The 21,226-nt window shown below is 34.0% G+C and overlaps 1 protein-coding gene across 1 annotated transcript; it reads right to left on the minus strand.

The window, feature by feature from the left end:
• LOC137933381 (putative inorganic phosphate cotransporter) lies at positions 1–20,913 on the minus strand. The gene is made up of 10 exons (XM_068777325.1): positions 20,859–20,913; positions 18,021–18,307; positions 17,124–17,303; positions 15,937–16,075; positions 4,523–4,746; positions 3,001–3,150; positions 2,510–2,642; positions 1,515–1,633; positions 1,127–1,249; positions 1–138 (listed from the first exon to the last, which is right to left on the minus strand). Exons 1-10 carry the CDS (start codon positions 20,911–20,913, stop codon positions 1–3), a joined length of 1,548 nt encoding a protein of 515 aa, XP_068633426.1.
• Positions 20,914–21,226: the final 313 nt, after the last annotated feature.

A 21,226-nucleotide genomic window follows, 5' to 3' on the forward strand; every position in this document is an offset into this window, starting at 1 on the left:
CTAATAATCATTACCGTCATCACCATAGAAGTTCCAATCCTGCACCGTTCCTTTGACGAAAATAACGAATATTAGGTTGGTGACAAACTGCAGCGATGCAAAAGTTACGAACAGCACTTGCCACTTCGATTGGTTCGTCTGAAACATGGAGATGTCATTCATGCTTTATATAATTTATATAAGTATTCTGTTATATAGTATACTCCAAATAGACCAAAGAGTTATTTGACTGTCCCTGTAATAAGTTAACATTAAGTTTCTAGATATTATTTCTTAGATATATGACTAGATAATAAAAGAAAACAAAACTTTAATTTTTTAACATAATTGTTAATAATATAACTTTAAAACTATTGGTTTAATCTTTTGGTGAATAACGAGAGTCAAAAGATTTATTAAATTTGTAAATCAATTAAGAGGAAATTCATAACTTTTTACTTATTATTAATGTTTAAGTCATCGTTAGAGATTTTGCTTAACATAGATGTTTGTCGTCAACCGAAAATCATGTGTTGATAGCCTTATATTTTCCTATATTTTTCACTCTTCTACTTTTTAATACGTTCTTTTATATTCTTTTCTATTTAAATATATCTTTAATGTGCCTTGTCTTACCTTCGCCTTTCTAAAATGTTTATGCCTTCTATGTAACATACATATTTCTTATATTAAAGCGAAAGGGTTGAACTCTTGTCGAGTCCACTTTGGAACTGTTTCCCTTAACAATCACATTGCTTATCAGGTAGGTAAGTGATGACAGTGTGGTACTATGGTACGCAGAGAACGCTGCTACTCATCTTATGAATACTTATTTGTGAGCAGTATCAATTCTAAATAATATACGAAGTGTAAATTATTATGATTTTATCTCGGGAACCGAACCCGTGACATAATTTCAAGTCTTGGTTCTTTATCGTTATGCTACCACTACTCATTAGAAGCTGTACTCGCAATTAATGTGTTATTAATTAATTCTCTAAGTGACACAAGATTTTAAACTAATTTTTATGTGACTAAATCAGTAAATGAAAGACTAAAATGTATAACAAGATAAGCATAAACTATATATGATTAAGAATTAATGATTTTCATGTAGTCTAGTGTTTTATTTTATAAAAATACTTACCGCATCGTCTCCTATAATATTAGAGACCAAAACAGGAACGCCAAGCCCCGACAAATTGGCAATCATGTTCCCCGTGGCCATTATCGGGCCCGCGAAATTCGGTGCCAGGTCTATGTGATTTATCTACAAATTGAAAACAACCAATAAGGCTTCTACGCGATGCATAAATTTACTGAAACATTACGCGTGTTAACCTTCCAAACTAACATAATAAAGTAATACTTTAACATACATTTCTACGTAAAAATAAAAAGGCTATTTTCTTAGTAAATTATTTCTTAAGTTATTACTTTATTAAGTTATTTAAATATCGTATTTTATTATATTTAGAAAATAGCCTTACTGAACATATTGCGATATTAAGTTTGAATTTTTTATATAAACTCACGTGAAATCCGACATGTACACCAGAATGCAAACCAAGACACAGTATCAATATTATCACAGCAGTAACAGTGTCACTCACGAAGCTAAAGCCTATTAGGAAGAGGCCAGAGATGAACATGCCTGAAAAATTTTAATTGTTTATACAGGATGATCGGTTATAGATTTACATAGCATAGATAATGTAGTAAAAGGCATTTTTGGAATACGAATTTAGCACTATATCAGGCTATAGACATCATCATCAAACATAGGTCTCCTCGAAAGATCGCCACGATAATCAGACTGGTGCTGCCTTCATCCAGGGAATTCCTGGCGGTGGGAGGTTTACCCAGTCGCCATATCGGTTTGTGGTCGTTACTTGAGAACCTTTCGACCCCAAAAGCCTTCGCTTGCACGAGTAATGTACTTACTGCCACTTTAGACTACGTATTACTACATCTTAAAATTAATTATTGTTAATTATCTCACTCTGCACACTTTGTACTGCTAGAGCTTATTGGCCTGGCATATATTATTTTTACCGATACTAACCACTATAAAGCTTTTGTACTTATACCTAATCACTCTGTATACAATAGTGATTTTTTTTACATAAAAGTGTATTGTTGGGCACTCAAAAATTGAATAACGAATTTACCGGGTTCATTAATCATTTATTAATGCTGTTAATAAATTGAAAAAGGTTCTAATGCAAATTAAAATAGGAAATCGTGAAGAATTATTACAAATAAAAAGATAGAACTTGATATAAATATTTAAATTTCGAACGTTTAACAGTTGTAACGATATAAATTTAAACTGTCGGTTGACAGTTGCATTGGTCAGCTTTTAGCAATCACAATCTTTATTTATTTATTTTACATTTAAATAATAAGTAAAATGATCAATCTAAAATATTTTACATTAATTGTTTTTTATATTGGGACAGGTCATTAATTGCTGCAAATACAATATCTGTGGTGGCAGGTTGAATGATATAAGAAATGATATACGAACCAATTGAATTAGCAGTTCTTCTGATATTAGTCACAGACATTAACTTCTTGTTGGCGGCGAAGTCGGACAGGTAACCAAAGAGGAGGGTCATGAAGTACATGGATATATAGGGAAGAGATGAATACACGCCATTCTGAAATATATAAATACTTTGTAAGAAAAGGACCAATATTTAGCCACTTCCGCACATGCAGTGGTAATCGTGCAATAAAGTGCACCGTCCGCCAGCCCGCTGATAAATGCGTATGCGGCAAACAATGCGAATCACACAACTGCCACCACCAAATTACTCAACACGTGTTTCACCCCAGCATTGAAAATTTAGTATACAGATGACTAAATATTGTTGATTAGAAACAAAAACTTGTTAAAAATCCTGACATGTGAATTTAACTTAACAATACGATATTACTTTCCGGTCTCCCTAATAAATATATGTTATAAAATTATCATTAAAATTATATAATGAACGTTTAAAAAAATGGTCTTACTCTCTTTATATCTACTCCGAGGACTTTATTCATATACATGGGGATCTGGGTGAAGACGAGAAGATACCCTAAGGCACTGCCGCAGTGAGATGCAATGAGCCCCCACACCGCTTTCGATGTCAGGATGTGTTTCCATGGGGTTTTCCGTTTCTGTAAATAAAAAGAATAGTGCAAATATCGTGAACCAGTTTCCACTAAGAGAAAAAGAAGAAAGCTCAAAGAATTAAAACAGATGATGAATAATCATAACTATATATATAACGGAAAAACTATCAAGAACATGGTAGATCGTAATAAAACGAAGACAGTAAACATTCGACCTGTATGATCCTTAATATAGCTTTACTGCGTAGAAGAAACGACAGTAAAAGAAAGATTGTAAATGCACATTGGTGTCTTAGAGCTTCGTATCTTTTTCCAGAAGATCCTTTATTTAGTTGTGTATATAAGATGAGAGCAGTGGTAGCCAAGCGGTTACTGAGACTTGCGATTGCAGGTTCCAGGTTCGATTTCCCGTATACAATTTCATATAATTCACACTTTGAATATTTGTTATATATAACTGCCACTGATCACAAACAAGTTTCCAGAGGATCGGCAGCTGCTATTTTTGCGCACCTTAACACAACATTGTGATCGCCAACTCGCCTGCCAAGCGTGGCGATGGTATATCCCCCATAGATATTTTTGCGGCGCTTATTTGTTGAAGCCACGATTCATATAGGATCATTTAAACCATGGTTGCACAGACTTATTAAGACTAGGGGCAACTCGGGCAAATCATGAACTGGTGGCGGGCCGGCCGCCAGAAGAATTCTGGAATAGAATTCAATATTTTTTTAAAATGTACGAGAGTAATATTTTTGCTGTCGTCGGGCTACCAGTATTCGACCGGCGGGCCGCGGTCTTTGCATCCATGATTTAAAGCGACCCGTGAGTCATGAGAGAAATACCAAAAGATTTAGATTTAAACAAAAATCAGATTCACTTCTAGGGGAGTTGAATGTGATTCTGGGTTTTCAGCGACTTACTACGAGAGTTCTAAACTCCTTGTCATCTAATAAGAGCCCATAATAAACTCAGTACCTTAATGATCACTTTTAAAATATTATTAAACAGTAGTAGAGACATTCATTTCCAATCTCCTATATAACAATTGTAATAAAATTTTCGACAAGTTTTTGTGGTTGTTTAAATCACTTTTCAAATTTATTTCCTTTATACACATTAATCCTATGTATTGTAAGTTGTACATAGTTGTCCACGAAAATCAAATAAAATCGCTCGGGGAATGTTCAATTTTAAATTTTGAGATACTTTGTTCACTTCGTGCGGTAGAAAAATAGTTCCAAGCATCATAGTTAAGGGATTTATTAAGAATCTCAATTTGATTGTAGTTTCTATCGAATAGGACCCCTTTGACATTCTCGCAAAGGATAATTGTTATAAGTGATTCTAAACGATTCTATAATAAAAATATTGAATGAATGTGTGATGGAAAATATATAATAAAACCAAGTACTTTTGTCCCGCTGTCAGCATTGCCGTCTTTAGTGATGTAAGCTAGCTCTTCGGTAGTGATGTGAGGGTGTTCCGTGGGCGTAGCTGAGCCGAAGAAGTAGAGAAGACCGAAGCACACGAGGCTCATGACGCCGCAGAACCAAAACGTGCACGGCCATCCGAACAACGGACTGCCAGCGAAGAAGCCCGCTATTTGAAACGCCAGGACTGTTCCGAACTGAGACCCTGCAAAAATTAATTTGTTGAATGTGAATCATTATCATCGTCAATAAGGTCTGTAAGACCCACTGCAGGAAATATGCCTCCTTCAAAGATTGCCGCGATGACAGATCTCACGCTGGTCGTAAATGTTGAAGAAGTAATGTATGTCAAGTGTAATAATCAAATTTTGTTTGTTGTCAAAAGATCATTTTCATTTTATACCTGTCCGTACCTTTGTTTTTACAATCTTTTTACTTCCGACTTTGTTTTTGCTCGCGTTTCTAGAAGCCACAATGTTTACTAAATCTCTTAAAGTATTTCTTAACTTAAACCTTAGGTTTCTAAATCATTTTTTTTAAATGGCCCCCGCCGTTGGGGGCCTCTTGTACCCCTATTTATGGTGGGACAGGGACTTTATTAGCAATTTAATTTTTCACATAATTTTTTATTTTCTCTCTCTTCTTTCATACTTTACTTTCTCATTCGGTCTATTATCTATCTTTCATGCTACATTTCTGCTTTCTTACCCTTTTGCTCTGTTCATCTATCATTCTTTCCCTTTTTCTTTCGACATTTTCAATTTACATTTTTATTTTACATTTTTATTACTTATATCCTATAATTATTTTCTATCACAATTTTATGTATCACTTTGGTTCTATTTTATCATTTTTTATCTATTTATCTATTTATTTACTGTTCATTTCAATGGCACTTTTTGCAATTTTTTTGCTGAGGGATACGAATGACTGTTTATCTTCTCCGCCTATCAGGGAGGCTATTGACTCCTTCCTGATTTTAACGCCAGACCGGCACTCGAATTCGATCTTAAATCATTAAAGTACTCTGGGCCACACCCTCAGGGTTCCGCAAGTGCGGATGAGTCGGAGCCTGGTTTTCGCGTTTTGAGATGCCTAAAGCCTTGGCCCTGGTTCTCATATACGACCTTTTCATGTTTGGTAGAACTCTCTACGCATCCCAACTTCATACTTTAAAATTTACTAGTTTCTTCGTTATGCCTTGTTTTATTTTAATAGCTATTCTGTGTGTGTTTGATAAGTGAATCTTTGTGTGTAGTACGAGGTATACAGTATATATCGTATGTAACTTAAGGTTGGTACACAAAACAATTTTAACTTACTTTTGATATTCGCATTTTTTTGCCTAAAAGACATTTCAATTTTACAAAATTTCGTTATTCTATTGTAAATAAACTTTTGTTTTTCAGAAAGGCTTGCTTAATTAAAAGAGTAACTTGAAATAATTAAACAAAAAACCTTTGAATTATCTTAAAAAAAAACACATTTCTACCCGAATGATGCCAAAATTTGTAATTAACGAGGGGAAGTAGGAACGGAAGCCTCCAACCGGAAGTGGGAAATGGCGGTCGGTGCCGTCGCGCGGCCTGCGGCTCTTTAAATATTGACCCGGCTGTTGGACGAGGTGCGGTATTAAAAAAAAAACTGTCATGTCATACGTCGGCAGCGTAGGTCATTAACCTGGTAGTGAATACAAAAAGGCGTGATGCATTCCCGGATCGCAGTGTACTATATAGTGTGGTTACACAGTATGTTTGTCTTTGTGCGTGTATATGTAGCTCTTCAAGGCCCGTTAACTAACTGTGGGCGTGCTAATGAAGCTGGAAGATAGACAGGCTTGCTAAAAGCAAGTACTGGTAACACAAATTTAATAAATACATTTAAAAAACTTTTAAGTTAAACGGTTTTTTGATACCCATATTGTGGTGGTTGTGGAAAAATATGTACCTAGTCCGCCATCTTAGAACGGCGTCCATCATGAATTTTAAATTTTGACATAATCGTCGTGTTTTACTAGTGTAGCCCTTTCATTTGATACCCATATTGAGGGGGTTAAGGAAAAATATGTAATCCGCCATTTTGTATCGGCGGCTATCTTAGATTTATAATGTTATTGATTATATTATATTGTATTGTCATCTAAATTAAATGTGTGTACCAAATTTCAGATCAATCTGACAACGGAAAAGTGCTTAAATTCTAATTTCTAATTTTGACCCAAATAATTCCGTACGGGTCGAACTAAATAAAACCGTTTAAAAATAAAATAAAGATAAATGATAAAATTCGTTTATACAACTTTGAAACTTTTAACAGAACTCTTATTGATCGTCAACTATTATATATTTATGTTTTAATCTATTTTATTTTTAACTCTGCTTCGCAACGTGTTAAAGTTGTGGGGAAAAGCAAGAAGTAACTCCAAAAAAACACATCTTTTAATAAAGTTTAACAATTCAGATTTATACACATTAACACTGATCAAAATATCAAAATATCAGGCGACATCACTGCCAAGGACTCTTGTCATTTAAATATTCGTTTAATTAATTATAATCTTTTCAGTCAATTTATATTTAATATACATTTTGGATTTTGTTAATGGTAGTCTAAAAATGTTTTGCTGAATTCTGTTAATAAATCTGTTTCCGTTTTTTGCGAATAAATTAGAAACTTTATGCAGTCGAAGCTTGGGTACAGTCAGTTTTTCACGGTGTCTTGTAAATACACTATGGAAGACCTCTATTTTTTAATTTATTAAAATTATTGTGAAATTACAAAATATTATTCGTTGCAAATTTTTGTTTTAAGGCATACTTTGGTATGCTACACTTTTATGCTTTTCTAGTAAACTTTTACCTAATATTATTAAAGATACTTTATTAATATTTTCATGTAATTACTACATCGTACCCTTTTTAGAAATTAAATAACTATTCTAACCTGATTACTGTTTCGTACAGATTCTTTGGGCGTACATTTTTGTAATAAAAACAGCCGTATGTTCACGTTTTTGATAGTTTAAACGGAAAACTGTCTAAAAGACAAACACGTTTAATATTACCCTGATAGCTATCTGCTCGGCGCTCTGGTAATTTTCACGAATTGCATGAAAACATTTCTCCGCGAAGGAATTTAATAACAGTTGAAAATCGCCAGATTGGCGAAATACTACAGAACTAAAATTTGCTACAGAATTAACACCGTTACATATTTAATATTATAAAATAGTTTCATTAAAAATTGAGATGAATTTGTAAATAGAAACTAAACTTAATTTATTTTTCCAAATCATTTTCATCTCCTTTAAAGTTATGCTTTTAAATCTAATACACCTAACGTCTAAAAACTACAATTTATTTCGATATTATTTCATGGCATTTCAGAGTCCATTTTCACTATTTATTAGAAGCTTTATGTGAACTTTGAATGAAATATGTTGTGTATTAGGTAGTAGATTTTCCTTTTAATCGTATGAATATCCCTATAGGGAGATATTAAATTGCTTTGAACAATGGCCGCCAGAGGACAGTAACAAAGTTGTTATGTTTAAGCTCTTAAGATAATAAATCAATTACAACAAAGTAAGGCAGGTGAAATGTAAGACAAAAAAATGTGAAGCAACAAATTGTAACCACTGAGAATAAAATAGTACTTTATGATAAGTTGAATAATGGTTTTAATTTTCTAATATATGTATTGTGTACATAATACTAGGAACAAAAATATATGTTGAATTTGTTTATAAAATGTAAATACTTCATTTATTCTTGCAAAACAATTTTAAATCCAAAGTAATGGCCGTCCAACAAAACGCACTTTTATTATCGCATTTTCCAATTCACGAAACAATCCGAATAGTCTTTTTCCGGTATTGCCTGTAAGACCGCACTTTGGTTTGGTTTTTATTTCCTCAACGGTATCAAAACACCGGAAAAATCCAGAAGTGGTGCCAAATTAGGCGAATATAGAGGTTGCGCAGCGATATCAGTCGAAGTTTTTGTCAAATTTTTTAGTGAGCGATTTTAGCACCAATTGAAACTTAACGCATTTGAGACACAAAACATATTTCAAAATTGTTTGGGCTAAGTCAAATGATATTTCAACTTTTAAACAAACAGACGCTTTGCAAATGTTATAGACAGTTCTACCAACTTGTAAAAAAATTACCTGCCTTCCCAATGCCCGGGGGGTTTTAAATGACAATTTTACTTTACTTTTTTATGACAGTATAAATAATCATTCTGTAAATTCTACAGGGTATTTGGTTATAGGTATAAAAACTTTAAATCAGTGAAATAAGTCCAAATTAATTAAATTCAGTTTACTATCATAACTACAATTTACTATATTTTATTGTAATAATTTTGTTTAATTATTTAATTAAACCTAGTTTCATATTACACGAATGAGATTTCGATTAGACTCCCGAATTTCCGAATACCGATTCAATGTTCATTCCTTTGTTTCACTTTGTTAGATCGGATTTCAGCCGGCGCGATCTGTTCAAGGAATACGATTCTTAATTAGGTAGACATTCGTAGCGATCTCTCGGGAAAACGACGCAACTGAAAATTACATTAATAATGATGTCACCAAGCTAAACATACTAAATCCCCATGAAAAGTTACGTCTTCTCTTTACAAATTATACAGGATGATTAGTTATATCATATATATATATATCTTATTCTCGTGTCACGGTGTTCGAATTTGAACTCCTCCGAAACGGCTTGACCGATTTTTACCAAATTTGACATGCGTATTCAGTATGTCTGAATCTATGTATTTAATACACAGTTTAATTAATTAAGAATGGATCCTGGGAATCAAACCTGGGACTTGCGATTACAAAGCTCAGTCCTCTGCCACTGAGTCATCGCTGCTCAGGTACTAAAGTCATGCACTGTACAAAATAGAAAACTCTTTGTTGTTAGTAACAGTTGTTTTTTATTAAGACACTAGTGGCTCCTCGCAACTTTATCCACGTGGAATTTAACAAAAAGAATATTCAGTTTATTAGGTTTTCTTTTATAACGTGAGCCGAGACTGAATTTTCAATTTACATATTTTTTTATGTTACACACAACTCGAAACGTCATAATTTGTTCGCTTCGTTTTTGTTTCGTTTCAAATCAAAATGAACTGTCACGGTAATATACGAAAATCATTGGAACATCAGTGTTGCTACAGTCGAAAATACGTCATACCAACTTAGAAACCATTATGGGCTCATGTACAACTTCGTCAAAGATCATCACATGGCCAAATGATTAGTTTAACATCTGTTAATATCTGTTAAACTAATCATTTGGCCATGTGAGGCCATTCGGTTAACAGAGTCTAGCACCAATCCAATATAGCCACATACAGACAAACTTTCATTTATATATATAATAAAATTAATAAATAAAGTAAGCACACTAAGAAGAGTTTTACATTTGTTTTTTTGTTACGCTATGGCGATTATTTTTTTTACAGTTTGAAATATGACGGGGTAATTTCTTATTAATAAATTTGGTTCAAGCCACGCAGGCAACTTTAAACCGGACCTATTAGAAATTTATGAAGTAGAATTATGTTGAAGTCTTATGGGTCAAATTTGCTTGAAACAGAAACTTTAGATGTAATAAGGGTTTCAATTGGACGTTGCTATACTAACTGCGATAGTTTAAAAGATAATTGTCACGAATAACGTAGTGATATTGACATGTACAAACATAAATAGATATTGGATTCGAAGCCCGGAAAGCCAATACCGAGTCTCAATCGCTAAAAGATAACAGGACACCATGGCTACCCTTAGACGAATCCCTTCAAAAAACCTGTTCCTGTAGGACGTGAGATTCCATCCGTATTGTTATTTTTATGAAAAACCCGTCACTCTAAAATAAAATTATGATAGAACAGTATACTATTCTTTGAAACTATAAACTTGTAAATCATTACAAGTGACTTCATTTCGTAGAAACGTTATGAAAGTATAAAGGTCAAATCTAAAACTTAATTTGAAAATGGCTGCGGTCTGTCTCACGCATTAATTTCAAGGGTCCATATTAACAAACGAAGTTGAAACGTCTCTTTTAATGGTCGTAAACTAATTTGCGAGATTATCCCACACCCTGATCCCTTATTTCGGCGGCTGTCAAAAGGTTTCTAATTTATGTATACGCGGTGAGGTGGAGAAAGCTCCGCCGAAGTTTCCGAGACGCTGCGGCATCAAAACTTACAACGAAGTTTAAGAGTTCACTCTACAAGTTCAAGAGGTTTATTGGGTGTGTTATTATATGTTACTTAACGGAATAACATATACAGAATGATCTACAAGTGTAAAACTTTAACAGGTGAATGTAAAGTTCCTTTAGCTGCATTTGCAAATAAAGTATGGTACACCTTATTCAAAAATAGTAAATTGGAGTCGAAAGATTCGCGACCACAAGCGTGAGTAGGGACACCACTAGTTGAATCGACCATATAGTTAAGATCGTTGGAAGTAACTGGATTTGGACAAATAAAAACCTATCATCGTGGCGATTTTCAGGAGATATGTCTTTAAATGGGCGTCTATCGACTGAAAAGAATAATAAAACAAGAGAAAGCGTTTTCAAAATGAGTGTATCTATAAATATTAAAGTTAATTATTGTTTACTATGTTTCAGTAAACTTCGTACTACCAGAAGTTATTAATCTGCCGTATCCAAATAGAAATAATAAATTTATGTAATCTTTTTCAGAGTTTAGTCGATAGTACTTAGTCCTCTAAAGCTCTTTTATCTATAAGCAATCACCCTGTAATTACGATTCTCAGTGTTATGGACCGTGAGGAATGCAAACATAATCAATTGTTCCATGCTGGGGCCTACAGCCATCAGCAATGTCTCATACTGTTCTGCTCTCTGACCCAGACTTTGTACTACCTGAAGTAATTAAGACATTTCGCATATAAAAAATAAGTTATCTTTCAGAATGATCGTTTTATTCATCATCATTGTAAATATGTGGACATATCGCATTCCGATATAAAAAAAGTTATGTTTTAGAATGATTGTTTTATTCATAGTTATTGTGATTATCTCTAAATGCTTTTTGTATACACCTTTAAAAGTATTACACCTATAAAAAATCTCTCTAAAATACTCAAGCACGCGACTCGACTTTTATCGCCCTAATTTCATTTCTTGTTCTTTTGTTTCTTATATTCCGGCTTACAGATTTCTTTTATTCAATTCAAGACCATTGTTCACGGGGTTAATTATTTCATAAACTATTGTATAGCGGGCAACAATGAACAGTGTCGAAAATATAGAAAACAATTTTTTAAGCTTTTATGTTTGCATTTTCATTTATTCGTTATATATGAACGAGGTCAACCTACCTTGTTAAGATCATCGGATGACACTAAATTAACGCCTCTTTCAATTGGTCTTATTGAAAATCGTTAGGAGAAGCCTATGTCCAGCAGTGGACATCTTAAGGCTGTAATGATGATGACAATATACTTGAATGATTTACAGTGATCTTGTATATCTCACGAATGCCTGAAGAGTAAGACTTGGTAGAAGTTAGATTCTAATTGAGCGAGAAGACTAATCGCTTTATGTATAAATTTTACGGAAACCTCAGTAAGTAAGAAAAGGACCAATATTTAGCCATTTCCGCACATGCAGCAGTAGTCGTTCAACAAAGTGCACCGCCTGCCAGCCCGCTGATAAATGCGTATGCGGCAAACAATGCGAATCACACAACTGCCACTGCCAAACCACTCAACACGTATTTTACCCCTCCACGGGGCATCTTCAAGAGTTATGTTACACCGATTAGTGCCAAACACAGAGTGACACTAGTTACTCTGTAGTCTAGTCTAGTCACATTGTTTGCCGCATACGCATTTATCAGCGGGCTGGCGGGCGGTGCACTTTGTTGCACGACTACCACTGCATGTGCGGAAGTGGCTAAATATTGGTCCTTTTCTTACTTAGGATGGACTTCCGCAAGGTAACGCCTGACTCCATTAAAAACCTCAGTAAGGTTAGTAAGTCAAAAACGTCCGAGCAAGATCCCAAAGCTAGTCACGAATAAAGCAACATATGTTTAGTAAATAAGTAAATATATTAAAATAGCTATAATTGTATAATAATAAAACAAGAAATAAAAATTACAATAAATAGTCAAATGCAATTAAATTTGAAAAATTGAGTCAAAACTGTGACTATGTAACAAATTATGATAATGTTACAAACTGTGATAATGTAACAAACTGTGATAATGTAACAAACTGTGAATATACCATAATCGCCACGCTTGGTAGGTTGGTTGGTGATCTTATTGTGGTATTATGGTACGCAGAGGACGCTGCTGCCCATCCTCTAGAAACTTACTTGTGAGCAAGGACAATTATTGCATAAATTTGAATAACTATAAATATTGGTGTCCCGGAAATCGAACCCGCGACCTGCGATCGCAAGTCTCAGTCCTCTACCGCTGCGCTACCATTACAAGAAAATTTCTTTGTAAGTCCTGTAGTTTTATAACCGATATGTTTATTTTTCATATGTTACCACTTTCATTCCTTTTTTTAATATTGCTCATAGAATAATGATACCAATTGAGTAATTATTAAGTTTCTTAACATCTGTTACTTCGCCTAGTTTTGTTAAACAATTATTAATTATCCCAAATAAAAAATTTTACCGTAGAATGACCATAGCTGGGCCACATGGCCACGTCCACTGCCTCCACCATATATTTCCAATGCCCACTACCATTTTAATTTCTAGACTAATTTTGTTATTCTAATAAAAATGAAGACTATGCGTATTTTAAAAAGTGTAAGTATATTTTATTTTTGATAAATATAACTACATCTGTGTGATAATATTAACTACACCTGTGTTAGCACACGCGGTTAACTCAAACACTAGTTAAATTTAACTTTGTCATCGATGTGCCAAACTGTGAGGGTCGACCTGAAATGAGGACGTAAAAAGTAAACTTCTCGAAAGTTCGTTTCAGTTAATGGCAAAGTTCCCGAAGCTTCGTGTAAGACAAACACAGAGCAGAGTCCTCCAACACGTTTCGCCAGTTCAAAGTAGTTCGCAGTCTGTAACGCGGTGAGAGTTTGTCCGCATTCAAATTATCTAATTAGTTCCAAGGGAGACATTAATGGTACGTATGTTAATTAGTTACTTATTCACTTAGTTATCTTAAGTTATCGCTAAATAGAGAAACAGCCTGTACATAACCCACACTCAAGCCGATAAACCAGTTCTCATTAGCCAAGGCTACGGTACAGAGGCAGGTTCAAGGACGCTCATCATCCACGAGGCTCAGGGGCTAAAGAGCGAGGCGTTCATTGTTTTATATCGAACAATATTTAATGGAATCTGGCGTTACCTTGCGGAAGTCCATCCCAAGTAAGAAAAGGACCAATATTTAGCCACTTCCGCACATGCAGTGGTAGTCGTGCAACAAAGCGCAACGCCCGCCAGCACGCTGATAAATGCGTATGCGGCACCGATTAGTGCCAAATAGAGTCCTAACACTAATCGATGCAACATAACTCCTGAAGATGCCCTGTGGAGGGGTGAAACACGTGTTGAGTAATTTGGCGGTGGCGGTTCTGTGATTCGCATTGTTTGCCGCACCGTTCGCAAGGTTCATTGATGTGGCGAAAACGACAATCGCCGCCATAGACACTGGTGTACCACCTGTGGATGGTAATATGGAGAAAGGATACGGAAGTGATTTCATGCACCATAATATCAAAAACTGGACATTGTTAGGGCGTCGTTAAAATAGATCGAGACTTAGTAAACACTGTAACATGCAAAAAAATTGGGATAAAAAAATCATGAAAATTTTAAACGTAAATATAAAAACAAAAGCACGGACACTAATGTCTGTGGAATATAGACCCTTATAGAAAGGAATATGGGGCCATAAGGCTCAAAGTCGCCCAGAGACCAATGGAGAGAGCTATGGTCGATGACGTAGCTAAAAGAATTTCCCGTATGAAATGGCAGTAGAAGGGTTCTCGGAAGGCGACGACTAACCAGTAGACGCGGTGTGGGTAAAACTGCCACTAAGAAGGTCGACGACATTTTTGGATTTTTGGAGGAGGCCTATATCTTGTAATGGTCGTCTATCGGCTCATACGATGAAAGTCTTTAGAAAATTCCAGTCGTAAATTACGGTTATAACTAATATATCAGCTATAAAGTGAGTTTAAATATTAAAGCGGACAGCCGCTGTTGAAATTCAGTTAGAATAAATTATTTTGGTGCTAATCAAATGACGGTCCACAGTCGGCATCGGACACAAATAATTCGATGCAAATTCTATTGTCTGTATTAATTGTGGTTGGATAAATTTTGTTTGTATAAAGCGGATATTTGTACGTTTGAACGAATGCGATACATTCTACATAGACCACGATTTTGTATATTCGGTCTAAAAATCACAGGTAGAGTTCAAACTTTTTGAACTGATGGCAGATGGATGGCCTCTACAAGGCATAGGCCTATCTCTAAGATCGTCATGATAACCAGTCCTGCGCCGCCCAAATCCAGCGGCATTTCATGACTATGTCGCCAGTCTTTCTATATATGTACATATATACATACTGCGATCGCCAATCCGGCCGTTAAGCATGGTATTTATGGTGTATCCCACATAGATACCTTTAGAGAGGAATAAACCTTGCAATGGGCGTCTGGAAGCTGAAATGACTATATATATATATATACTAGCTGATCCCGCAAACGTTGTTTTGCAAAAAAAATTGATATTTTAATTTACAAATAAAAAATAAGGGTTGATCGTAGAGAGGTGAAAATTTATGGTTGTATGTATTCTTCTATGCTGTATCATAAAAAAATAAAAACAAAAATTTCGTTAAAAAAATAAAAAAAAATTTTTAAGTGTGAACAACCTTTATCACTTAGGGGTATAGAAAATAGATAGTAACCGATTCTCAGACCTACTGAATACGCATATTAAATTTGGTAAAAATCAGTCAAGCCGTTTCAGAGGAGTTCAAGTTCGAACACCGTGACACGAGAATTTTATATAATAGATATATATATATGAAGAATGAAATAAGGAAAATCATTTACAAAATTCGTGTACCAGCATAATAAAATTAATAATTGTTTACTATCTGTTTCTGCAGACTTAATACTGCCAGAAATGATTGACCTATCGCATTCCAATTTGAATAATAAATGAATTTATAGCTCTTTGATAACAAATGAGCTACCACTTTATAGTTTTTATATCTATAACCATTTTGTGCATAAAATGAACCGATTTTATTGTTTTTTCATTCCGATTTTATTTCTCAAACATGTTCACTGCATTGACATTTAATACATTGAAATAATTAAACGGTTACTTACCTGTATAAATATATGTACTGAGGCGTCCTCTTTCGGCGAGTGGCGCCCATTTGCCCAGCAGTGAGTGGATGCTGGGAAAGAAAGCTGCTTGCGTCATGCCCTGGAGCAGCCGACCAGCGCACACCGTTACCCATCCACCCTGAAACACATCTTACTTTACTTTCCAACATTACTACATATCGACGAACGATATACGACCCTACTGAATAAAATCATAAATAAATAATAAATATTTGCAATCTACGAGTTCCAATACACCTGGTGAAGTTTTTCCACAATGTTCTGACTAAAAATAACGGAGATAGGAAAATGTATCTTTACTTTTATAAATAAACAAGTTAAAAAAATGGTCACGATCCATAATGAAAGTTACGACATGAGGAGAAGGAGGAAATATATATTAAAAAAGGTAAGGACATATGTTGCTGCATTGATTTAACGGCAACTTTTAACGAAACTCTTATTGATTGTCAACTATTTTTTTAATTCTTTTTGACTCTGCTTCGCAAGGATGTGGAGAAAAGGCAGGAAGATACTACACAACAAAACATCCTGTATTAAAGTTTAACAATACAGATTTATACATATACACTTTATCATATATATCCTAAATGACATCAAAATAATCAGGCGATATTACTGTCAAGGATTCTTGTCAAGTTGAAGTTGTAAAGTTGAACGAGTATCAATCAAATTGGGTTCTTCTAACATTCTTCTCATGTACAAAACTGATCACTACAAATAATGCTGGAGAAATCTTTCACTGTTGTCGCTGTCAAGTTATGGAATGAGCTACCAGAAACTAATAGATGCACTAAATTGCTTTCAGAATGTAAAAAAATGATGAAAGAGCACTTCCCTAAAATAGGATATTATGTAGCATTTGTTATTTATTCGTATTTATGTGATACCTTTATCACGTAAATATATGTACAGATATGTGAATGTAAGTAGTTTTGTATATATATAATATGTGTTTGTATAGAAATGTATGTATTTGTATGTATGTATACACTTCATTGCTGTCTTCTTCATGTCTCTAATCTCTACCCAAAGGTTGTCTGGTAGAGATCGCCTCGGGCGATAAGACCGACTCTTGTACCTCTTTATAAATTATTTCGTTTTTTAGTTTTTATTTACGGTTTACAATAAAGTGTAAATAAATAAATACACTTGATTATACTTACAAACAAAGGCATCCACGGTGTAAGAATTGACAGTACTCCGTTGACGGCCAAAGCCACGCATATCGGCAGTTTCCCGCCAAATTTCTGAGCCACCAGCCCAATGGGGATCATCATACTCGTGTAACCGACGAAGAAAGCGAACAATATCATCTCCTGCTCCGGTTTTGACCACTCGTATGTCTGTATTGAAAAAATCATGAATTTTAACAGTAACAAATTTCCTAGCATATTGAATACTGCAAGATGCTATTGTCTTGTCTATTGTATATGACGTATTTCAGAATGACCACTTTATGTTTACTACTCAATTATAAAATACCGATATACTTGTTTAATGATAATATGAATTTTCATTTGTCAAACATGAGAAATTTGGAAGGCATAGGCCTCCACGAAAGATATCTATGGCTATGCCATAATCGCCACGCTTGACAGGTGAGTTGGTGGTCACACTGTGATTTTATAGTACGCAGAAAATACTGCTGCGTATCCTCTGGAAACTAATTTGCAAGCAGTGGCAATCTTTACTCTTTGTGCATTCATTATATAGAATGCACAAAGAGTAAATCATATAAAAGTATATCCTATGAATCGAACTGGCGACCAACTATTGCAAGTCTCAGTCATTCACCACTGGGCTACCACTACACGCAACATGAAATTGATATATTTGAAACTAATTATATTGTAATAGTATAAAGTACAAAATAACAATATAGTATTTTTCCTCCGTCATGCTGTTTAGACATAATTGTAATGTATTCTAGATTCGTCACTTATTTCTCGTTTAAAAATCTATTGTTTATGATTATGGTGTACCCACCACAAATATAAATAACCGAATTAGAAATTAACATTTCCATGTATTATTATTGACAAATGATTGAATTTACTTACTCGATAAATATTCCAAGACGTCTTTTCTTCATTTCCACAAATATTCCTAGTGTATTCTAGTGTATTATTAACGTCATGTTTTAAAGTGTTATTTGTATTTAAATGGATTTTTTCTTCCCCTTCTTCTAGTTCGGTGCAGTTTAAATTTTCGCTACCATTGCTTGTCATAGCCACTAGGGTAACGCTGAGATGAGCCCTCATAGATAATCCTATGGCCAGACTTGTGAATAGAAGTAAGGCTTGAACATGGCGCACGCCGAAGCCTTTTGGTGGCTTTTTTTCCTGTTCTAAAAATGTCAGTCACATAAATTACTTCTGATATTCAGAAAGGTAATCTTTACTTTGAGGCTGATAGGTTTTATAATTTAAAATCAATAATAGATTGGAAAGGCAAGGCAGATTAGGATATCGAAAACCTGATTGCAAATTATAACACAACAGATAAAAAATTACAGCTTTATAAGTCATTATAGGCGTTTATAAAAACTATTTCGAATACTTTTGTCTGCAGTGAGCGTAGAAAATTTTCCAAAAGCAATACATGTTCAACGCATCCTAAAACTATTCTACTGCAGTATACAGTTCTGAAATTCACATTCCAATTAAGTGCAACGAACAAAAGATTTTCAAAAAGTGCCGTTCTGTGAAATTTTAGCCGGTATTGCTGTGAGAGGTTCAAATAAAAGCATTGTTCAGATACAGAGATAGGTTTGTTCCTATATGATTACTCTCCCTGTTCAGCAAGGGATAAAATCTAAAAGCCTTTTTTTCAATATACTTGTTTCTGTAAAACATTTATGAGATTCCTATTACCTTACTTCAGTGTTTTTCGTCCTTTTTCGAATAAATAATCCCTTTACTGGGTTAAAAATCTAGTGTGGGTCACAGGATTTGGCGTGTATGATTATTTTTTTATATGTAAGCAATTAAGTGGTTAGTTCACAAGATAAATTAACTTGAACTAGACAGTTATCTTCACAATTTCACGATTTTCTAGTTAAAAAACTTATGTGTTGAAGAAATTACCGTTGATTTCAAAGAATGACCCTGCATTTTTTTGCTATAATGAAAAAAAATCGTCTTAAGATATAAGATAGTCGAATTTAAAAGTTCGTTATTACTAAGACAGACTTATTTACCAAACATTTTCCACGTCTTTGTTCAATGTTTACTTCATCCCACTTTAATAGATGGGGTAAATTGAAACAAATATTTAACCCTCTATATCCAATACGAAGTCACCCCATCCCCGGATCCTTTATAAAGAGATTTCGTAAACGAAATACACAAGGTGTCAGAAGCAAGCATCGATCGAGGCTCCGACGGAAAGCTCCCTTTGTGTTGATGCTTCTATTATTAGACATTAAGTAGTTTGTACGCAAAGTTTTGACGACCTTTGGTATTATATCAGCTTAGAAGAATTTTATATCGGAACTTTCCATCCTTCAAAAACAATTGAATTTAAAAAAAATCTAGAATAAGATACCCTTTTTCTTCAATTTTTTTAATACTATCAATTGGATAGATTTATTTATTAAACATATCATAGAAAAGCAATAAGAATAAAACAGTATTATTGGCGGTTTCATCGCATTCCGCTATTTCTTAAGACAACCTTGGGATAAATTAAAAAAAGATTTGTATTTTAATAGAGTGGTGTCAACTAACGCAAAAAAAATATTAGGACGACCGAAAAGCAATGTCGCTTTGTTAAGTTAAACTCACACGACTACATTTTTACAACTTTTTATTTCTAATCAACTGTATGTTTACGTTTGTTTTTAACAACCTTTTCCCAACTAGTATACAAATTTTCAATGCCGGAGCGATAGATATCAATTGGTTTTTTCTGTAAAATATGTCGACAGAAACGATGTTATAATACTTTCAATCAATTATGAAGATGCCGGTGTTAAATGAATTGATAATGGTTTAATGTATTTCTACCCAAAATATCAACTAAAGCTTAAAAAACTTGACAATTTCCAAGTAATAGTAATGATTTATGAGTTACATGGTATCTGAAAGATTCCTTTAGGATTTGAACTAAAAGTCATTGTAGACTTTAATAATTTAGATTGCATCAGGAATATAGTTCCAAAAAATTATAAGAATTTAACTGTATTTGGTTTGGTGAAAAGTTCTAGAAAGCCCTGAGATGTTATATGGGTAGCATAGCATGGATCTTAATTATTTCTTACGTCATGTAATTTATAATAGATGATTATCATATAAAATTTGTTTGACATGCAATGCTAGGTTCTAATGATAGTGTACTTGATATGGAAAAAAAATGGACAGCTTTCAACCTTTTATATGACATGATAAACTAACTGAGTTTATCGAAGCAAACAAATGAATATACAAATTGATAACATAATATATTTATATTAGATTAATTGATTGAAATTCGAACGTGCGATATACAGGGTGATTGGTCATTGGTATAAAAGCTTTTAAGGGGTGAATGTGTAACACAGCTAACAATTAATGTATGTTACATATATATAGGAAAATGATAGGTTTCGGAAATAATAAATAAAGTAATGATAATCTAGGAAAAAAAGCGTTTTTTATCATTCGAATTAGTACTTTAAAATTAATGATGATTATATATCTGTCATTGAAGAATTTGTAGTAATAGAAGTTGTAGACCTTTTGCATTAATATAAAAATAATAAATTAATATAAAATTATAGAGTGATCACTTTATATACGGTGATTAGAAACAGGTGTAAAAGATTAAAAGCTTTGCAAATGATCGACCTATAGCAATCACTATGTTTAATTTTGATGAGATGGTGTTGAAAAATATGGCAAAACATTTTTCACACGCACCTTCATTTTTCTCAGCGACGGGAACGCTTTCGTAGTCAACCTGCTCGGATGACATGGCGACCATGATAGAGTGCGATCTTCGGCGCAATCCTCCGATGCTGATAAGAAGTAGCAGGTACATATTTAAACGATGATTTGTTCATTTAAATTTGGCTCATAATTGCTTCGAAGAGTATTAACAATTCAACCCGTCAAGATAACACTAAGCCGGGAGTAATAATAATTATTGTTTATGCTGATCGTACCGAAGTACACGAAATGAGAGTAGCACGAATAGTCAAGGACGATCGCAACGATAACGACGCAATACTTGCGAGTATAATTGGACGTTGTTATGCAAATAAGATCCAGTCTATAAAATTTGACAA

This window comes from Battus philenor, unplaced genomic scaffold (assembly GCF_028537555.1).
Source record: "Battus philenor isolate CCGP_79_NKW_IND1 unplaced genomic scaffold, ilBatPhil1.0.hap1 SCAF_13, whole genome shotgun sequence".
Taxonomy (NCBI): Eukaryota; Metazoa; Arthropoda; class Insecta; order Lepidoptera; family Papilionidae; genus Battus; species Battus philenor.

Excerpts from the sequence above, each read along its gene's own strand:
- LOC137933381 (XM_068777325.1), bottom strand. The coding sequence starts at position 20,913 with ATGTCATCCGAGCAGGTTGACTACGAAAGCGTTCCCGTCGCTGAGAAA. Across the intron at positions 16,076-17,123 it reads CACCGTGGATGCCTTTGTTT|GGTGGATGGGTAACGGTGTG; the intron begins GTAAGTATAATC and ends GATGTGTTTCAG. Across the intron at positions 1,634-2,509 it reads AAGAACTGCTAATTCAATTG|GCATGTTCATCTCTGGCCTC; the intron begins GTTCGTATATCA and ends AAAATTTTTCAG.